The sequence below is a fragment of the Tupaia chinensis genome, unplaced genomic scaffold (assembly GCF_000334495.1).
Source record: "Tupaia chinensis unplaced genomic scaffold, TupChi_1.0 Scaffold000029_1, whole genome shotgun sequence".
Classification (NCBI taxonomy): Eukaryota; Metazoa; Chordata; class Mammalia; order Scandentia; family Tupaiidae; genus Tupaia; species Tupaia belangeri.
The window spans coordinates 1468933-1476898 of NW_006159459.1; the positions used below are offsets into that span (position 1 = coordinate 1468933).

The 7966-nt window shown below is 41.5% G+C and overlaps 1 protein-coding gene across 1 annotated transcript; it reads right to left on the reverse strand.

The window, feature by feature from the left end:
* Window positions 1-5522: 5522 nt before the first annotated feature.
* On the reverse strand, window positions 5523-6082 carry LOC102493031 (signal recognition particle 19 kDa protein-like). The gene is given in 2 exon segments (XM_014587379.2): window positions 5523-5744; window positions 5746-6082. Coding segments are annotated over 2 exon segments (432 nt in total). The 5' UTR covers window positions 6046-6082; the 3' UTR covers window positions 5523-5612.
* Between the last annotated feature and the right edge of the window lie 1884 nt (window positions 6083-7966).

The following is a 7966-nucleotide window of genomic DNA, read 5'->3' on the forward strand; positions in this document are numbered from 1 at the left end:
CATGAGAGAGAAAGAAAGAGAGAAAAGGACCCTCAAAAGGAACTCTTCATGACTCTATCCCATTGCCCCAGAGCCTTCCAGCTTCTCAGGATCTGGGTTGCCTGCACATACACCCGGCCCACCTGCCCAGGGACTTGAACCCATGGTCAGGCAGGTCATATCTAGCACTGCAGCCCAGTATACTATCCATTGCACCATCTAGGCTGAGCCAAGAAAAAAAATCTTTATATGAAACAAATTCATCCTTGAGAACATGAAGTAGTACTTGCAAAATTATGTCACACTAACATTATTCAGGAAAGATACATAAAAATTTAAAACGTCAGTTATCTTCATCTGCAAGGCTTAAGAAAAATGTGTTCATGAACAAAATTCCGTGGCCTAAGGCAGAGGCTCTAAGGTGGTGTCTGAAGAACTACGTTAAGCCTATAGACATATTTTGTTTGTCCTGAACAAAAGTTTTTGTTTGTGTATTTACTTAAAATAATATAGTGGACGAAGTTGAAATTTTTAAATAAAAATTAGACTTCTTTGCTTTTCCGGAGGGGAGGTTGAGGGAAGGGATAAGAAATTCTGGTCACTCTGGGCTTACATTACCAAATGATTCAGCTGAAGCTCATTCCAGGCTGACCAGGTATTTCTGCAGTCACGAGCAGTTCTCCACCCATTTCCCTCATTTACTCAGTTGGCCCTTTTGTAGTAGCAAGGTTTTTTTGGTTTTGTTTTTTTTTTAAAGAATTATTTATTTATTTAATTCCATTTGTTATTCATTGTTTTTTTAATTTGACCAGAGAGAGAGAAAGGGAAAGCGAGAAAGCAAGCCACCAGGTCCAGGACTCAAACTGCAGTTGGCCATGTAACCACCACACCACCTGCCAGTCCCCAAAGCTGATCTTATCTCCAGGTGCCTATAGCTGATATAGAGTAGACATGGGTAAGCTCTGGTGGGCAACTCATGACCAAGAAATCAAATCATACTTTAAGCCTGTCTAAGAAAAACTTTTGCATCTTTAAATAGCTTAATAAATATTTTTAGAAAGATATTTTATGACATGTGAAAATTATTTAAAATTCAGAGTTCATTGTTGCTAAATAAAGTTTTATTGGAATACACAACAATATGCATTTGTTTGCAGAGGATCTATGGCTGCTCTTGTACTGCAAGGATAGAATGTAGTTGTCACAGAAACCAGAAACCATGTGGCCCACAACACCTAAAATACTTACCATTGTTAAAGAAAAACCTATTCAGTGATACTTGCTAAAGCATGGTAGGGAAGATTTATTCAGGACTAACAGAACTCTAAATAAGCACAGGAACTCCTACAACAAGGTCTTGCAATGGGGAGAGAAATGGGACTCAACACTGAATACAGCACAGTAAGTGGGAATTCATAGCCAAGGAGCAAAGTGAGGGGTCAGTGGGTGGACAATTACTAAGAGGAAGGGCAGGCTCGATGGCCAGGAAGTAATGGAGCCAGATCCCGCATGTTCCACTGTGGTTCAAATCCCAGCCCTGGTGGCTTGACAATGTGCATGTGTGCCCAATATCCTGACAGAAGAAATTGAGGACAAGGGATGGCAGCGTGACCACACCCTATTGGGGGTTTTCTCCCTCCCTCTCTCTCTCTCTCTCTTTTTCTTGCACACATACTCTCTGGCAATAAGAAGAAAAGAAAAGAAAATGACTAAGAGGAAACATCCAAAGTAGAGGGGCTCTTGGCTGAACTGATAGGATCCTTGCAGAAGACAGACCAGGATGATCAGACGTCAGTGGGGGAGAGTGGATGATGAGGAATCTGGTCATAAGTAGAGAGCGGAGGGTTCCTGTTAAAGCTGGGCATGAAAGAAAAGCAGCTGAGAGCAGTCTTGGAATTCAATGTTCTTGTACCTGTTAAGGACCTGAGAAAACATGAGCATGAGGCTTTGGCTATACTCCATATTAGTCAGGGTTATTGCCCAAAAGGCATGTTTTAGTTTACAGTAAACAAACTGTGGTGCTACCAGAAATTACAGATTTTACAGTGTGGCCCCAGCCTTCCTTTATCCCAGTGTTCTTGAGTTCGTGACATAAAGGATAAGGTATACTCACCTACTTTCCTGCATTATTTTAAATGGACCAATGCAAACTCTTGACAAACAGCTTGCTATTTTATTTAACTTTATTTATTTATTTATTTTTAAAATGTGACCAGAGAGGGACAGAGTGAAAGAGGGAGAAAGGAAAAGTGGGATAGGCAGTCCCTAGGTCCAAAAGTCAAACCGCAGTTGGCTATGTGAGAGTCCAGTGTTCTCGACCACCATGCCACCTGCTGGTCCTTTTTTTTTTTTTTTTTTAAGAATTATTTTAGGGGCCAGCAGGTGGTGTGGTGGTTAAACACACTAAACTTCTACATTGTTGACTGTGGTTTGAGTCCCAGACATGGTGGCTTGCTTTTCTAATTTTCCCTCTCTCTCTCTCTTACTCTGTCCCTCTCTGGTCAAATTAAAAAATAATAATAAATATAACGACTTTTTTTAAATTTAACTTTATTTATTTATTTTATTTATTTTGACAAACAACTTGTAACCTACCCTCTTCTTGCTTTTCTCTTTGTTATATACGCCAGCTTTCTGGTTGCCATGTAGGTGAGTACATGTCTGGGAAACCAGACTCAGTTCATCAGACTAACTCGTCCTAAGCCCTAGCTCAAATAAACCTCTTTTATTTCACTTATTATACCTTGGCTTTCCTTTTAGATTGGCATGAGTTTTACAAGGAAGTACATAGAATAACCTAGTGGAAGGTGCTGAAACCTAATTAAAGTTTGGCCAAGCCAAGAATTTAGCCCTGTATGAAAAAATTTTCTCAATCTCAATCTTAAACAGTATTGTCCAATAGAAATGTAAGATGAACCACATATGTAATTTTAAATGTTCTAGTAGTCAACTTCTTTAGAAAGGAAAATGGAAATTACTTTTAATAATATATTTGATCTAACCCAATACAACCAAAGTATTGTTATTTCAATCGCAATGATGTTGGGATACTATCATCTACATTTTAGGACTGAGCATCTGAGGCACTGAGAGGATAAATACCTTGTGGAAGGCCATACAGCTGCTAAGTAGTAAAGTTCTAGGTTGACACCTGACCCAATTTTAGTACTGACTAGTCTTGCATCTTTGTGGATCTCCTCAGCTCCTCCCACCCCACCCCCTTGAAAACCAGGATGATTATTAGTCACCGTAAAATTCAAATTCTGGTATTCTGATTCTAGACTCCATGCTACTAACATGGCATCTCTCTCATAATAATACAAAAATAGGCTAAACTGTAGAAACACCATGTGTGGAGCAGCAAATGGTGTAACAGTTATGTCGTTAGACTCCCATGTAGACTGTGCTTCAAGTCCTGGACCCAGATGCTTAAAATTCACACCGGGCATGTGTGCCTGTGTGCCCGTGCGCAAAATCCAAGAGAATGAGAAGGGATTGTGGCATGGCCATCCCTCCTGGGGAGTGACTTCTTGCTTTCTGTCTCTCTGTCTCTCCGGCAAGCACATTCTCCCTATAGCAAAAAATTTCGCAAAAACAAAAACAAACAAAACACCATGTGTAGAAATGGACTGAAGAAAAGCAACCCTGAAATCTGGGGCTGCAACAAGATGCTTTCAATTTACCTTCAACTCACCTAGTCTTCCAAAAAAGACTCTGGAATGTACTAGGGTTGATTTGCATCAATTGCTTACAGTTGGAGAGCAAACAAGTCAATTGCATAGTCTTCAGAAGGTCAGCTGAGGAAGGAGCCGGAATCAATCTGAGAGAATGGGAAAGAGGATGTCTCTTCACAAGTTGGGGAGTACAGGGAACTTGAAGAGTCTGTAATCCCAACTGGAAATGCTTTTTGTAATAGTTTTCTGCTTTGTCTGATATGCTTCAGGCCAACTCTGAATCCAGTGTGAACCTGTAGTCAGCCATGTGGCATTTAGCACTGCAATTCAGTTCACTGCTAACTGTGTCAGCAGATGGGCTTGTTTTGTCCTTTTTGAGAGAGTCTTCTTTCCACATATAATCAAAAAGCAATTTATCCATATACGGATTTTTAAGTAAAAAAGGAGGATTTTGTTTTCTTTTATTTATTTTTTAATTACCAGAGGGCATGTACACTCATCAGTGAGAGAGAGAGAAGCACCCGTTAGTGAGGTGCGGTCATGCTATAATCCTTTCTCCTTCTTTACTCCATCCCACCAAAATTGTGGGCATACATGTACACGTGACCAACATGTTTTTGAAGCTACCGGGACCAGGATTTGAATTGCTGTGGGCCATGTGGGACCCGATCTATGCACAGGCATTGGTCACTGCACTATGGAGCTGTCCCTGTTTGTTTGTTGTTTGTTTGCCAGAAAGTGTGTGTGCTTTCCAGACAGAGAGAGGTGAGGAAGAGCGAGAAAGCACCCCAAGGGGGCATACTCATGCTGCAATCCCTTGTCTTCCATTTCACCATCTAGTTGGGATCTGAGGTATGCAGACACAGGAGCCTGGTGTGTTTTTCAAGACACTAAGGAATTATTTAACTTTATTTATTTATTTTTAAAATTTTACCGGAGAGAGAGAGAGCAAGAGAGAGAAGAAAAGTGAGAAAGCAAGCCACCAGGCTCAGGACTCCAACTGTTCAGCCATGTGGGAGTCCAGTGCCCTTAACCACCATACCACCTGCCGACCCAGGACCCAGCTCCCTTAACCATTTATCTATGGGATAGGCCATTGTTTTCAATTTACAAAGCTGGAGTGAGAAAACTTGTTTTAATTCTTAGTATATATACTTACTAGACTTTTTGTAGGTTATTGACTTTCAAAATCTCAGTCTTTGCATTGTTTCCTACACATCGGTTTATTTTTAAAAACTAGGTATTCTATATACAGCTTTATTTGGTTCTACACTCATTCATTGAAAAGGGTTTCTTGAATGTGTTTTTTCCACTTAGACCTCAAGGACCCGATTGTCCAGATAGACTGCACTGCCTGGTGCCTTCATGGAGGTTACAGGTAATTGGGGAGCAAGCAATTTTCATACGAAATGTGTAAAGTCCATGACAGAAACTGAACTTGCTTACCAATATCTATTTATCACATCTTTCTGATGAAGAGAACCCCAATTCGATTGAGAACAAACAACATGCCTAATTGTAGCAGATTGCATTTTCCAAAAATGGCCACAGCAGTATTTTTTTTTCAGTTTCAGATTTTTATTTCATTAACTTAAAAGGTGAGCAAAACATGTATTTCAAGTCTTATTACACTTATTTACCTGAAACATGTTACATAGAAGAGAAATAGATACAGATTTCAATTCATTTATGGTATAGTTCATTGGCCATTTTAAAACACTTCTTCCATAAAACCTCGTCATTGAAAGGCAAAACAATTCCTATACTCCAAAAAAGCTAGATGCAAACTTCTGATGTTAACTTATTTCACTGTCAACTCTAAAGGTAAAGATGGAGGCACAGACGTTGGGAGTTCAGTTAAATGATGGCAACAAAAAGCTTCTGTTTCTCTCAGATACGAATGAGAAACCTCCACTCGTGTCTCTTGCGGCAGTACACGAACTCGACGCTCGTGCCAAGTCACTTCTTCTTCCCTTTCTCTTGTTTACTTCCTTCTCCTGGCTGAAGGCTTTGGTCAGCTCCTCCGGTTTTCTGTGTCCGTGTTTTTAGGTTAGGTATCCTCTCCGCTGCATACAACATGACTGACGTACGTTGAGGGGAACTGCACGAGACAGAGGCTGCCGTCCCCCTGTTTGAGCTGCACCCGGACTCTGCCTCTGTACTGAACATCGCGGTTCCATTCTCTAGAGGACATTTTATTTTTCTCAAGGAGCACGTTGAGTCCAACTACTGAGCAGACATCTTGAATCTCTGTAGCTGTAGGGTTTTCAACAGCCTTGCTGACGGGGATGCGCCTCCCCTCCGCGTTGGTCTTCTTGTTGTTCAAATAGGCAGGGTAGATACAAAGGAACCTGTCCTGGTCAGCGGGGGAGCGCGCGGCGGCGCAGGCCATGGCCAGGGGCCGCAGGCGCCAGCACAGCCCTCGGCCCGCCCCCTGAGCTCCCAGGCCGCCGCCACAGCAGTATTTTGATTCCACTTGCTTTTCCAGACCTTGCCACCCCACATCAAGAGCTCAAATCTATTTCCCTTCCTCTATTAACCTGGGCAGAACTTTGTGTTTACCACAATGAATAGGTTACAACACAAGTGATGCTGCATGACTTTCAAGCCTAGGTCATAAAAGGTGATAGGGTTTCCATCTAGGTCTTCTTGGGACCTGACCCTTTGGACTCAAGTATCATGGCATGCGAAGCCAAGAAGTCACTTGACAAAGTCATGTGTAGGTGTCCTAACCACAGTTCCAACTGTATGAGTCTTCCAGGCCAGCAGCCAGCATCAGCTGCTGCTATAATATGTTGATGCCAAGTGGAGCAGAGACAAGCTGCCTGTACTGAGCTTTTGCATATTTGTGAGAAAAGCACATTTTCATTCTAACCACCAAGCTTTGCATGGGTTTGTTACACAGCAATAGATCTGGAGGATTTGGTATCCATTTCCCAGCCATTCTGACAGATTGGAGTAGCCACATGACAGAATTCTGACCAATGAGCTATAATGAGAAACTCTCTGCAGATGCATGAAGTAAGGGCATGAAGCCTTCATTGTCCCTTCTTCCTCCACTCAGAGTGTTAGCTGGAGCTCTGGCAGCCGGTTCAGAAGAAAGGAGGCCATACCTTAAGGATTTCAGAATAGAAACCTAGAAAAGAAGCTCAACATTTTTACTCATGGGGCAATACAAATTAAAACTATAATGAGATACCATTTCATACTGCTAAGAGGGCAAACATTAAAGAGACTGACAACTCCAGGTTTTGGTATGGATGTGGAGCACCAGGAACTTGCATGCTTTTATTATTATAAATACTGTAAAGTGTTTCCAATGCTTTTCTTTATTGCCCCTGCCTGAGGGTGAAAAGATAGGGTACCTGGAGGGGAAGGGTTGTGAGAGGACCCTTGGTGCAATGGCTATGTTGCTGGACTCCCATGTAGTCGACCGCAGTTTGAGTCCCAGACCGGGTGGCTTAAACTCATGCCGGGCATGTGTGCGTGTGTGGTCAAGATCCTGAAAGGAGAATGGAGGAGAAGGGATTGCGGCATGGCCATCCTCCCTGGGGGTTGAGGTCTCACTTTCTGTCTCTCTGTCTCTCTCTGCCTTTCTGGTGAGCGCACGCACCCTGTAACAATAAGTAAGTAAGTAAGTAAATAAATAAATAAATAAATAAGCAGGAGTCAGGTGGACCCAACGACTCTTCTGAGAATACCTCGCCCTGAGCTGTTCTATGCTCAATTTTTTTTAGGGAAGGCAAAGCCTCATCCTTCAGCTGTTGAGCACCTTGTGGTTTTAAGCAAGCCTCTCCTTGCCTTCTCTGATACTCAGCCTTCTTCTATCTGTAAAGCTCAATTATAGATTATGTCATTGCTTAAAGCGTTTGTGAGCCCTGCAGAGAGAGCACCAAGACTACTTTAGGATGCTCCTTCCACTTTATTGTAAATACTGTAAAGTAGTACCAATATCTGGAAAAATGATCTTGCACTTTTCAATAAAGATGAAAATAATACAACTATTTGATTCAGTTATTCAACTTTCATATTTTCATCAAGTATGAAAACATATGTTCACAAAAAGACTTACAGAGATGTTTACATCAGCTTTATTAATAATAGGCCCGAACAGAAAACAATCCAGAAGCCCACGGATGTGAAAATTGATAAAAATGGATGAATAAATCACGGTACATACTCTACATTGAAATACTATTTGGTAAGAAAGTTGCACCACTCACATATGCAACAACATGGGTGAATTTCAAAAATGACATATTAGCTTAAACACAAGAAGCCAACCATGTAAAGAGAATATACTACATAATTCT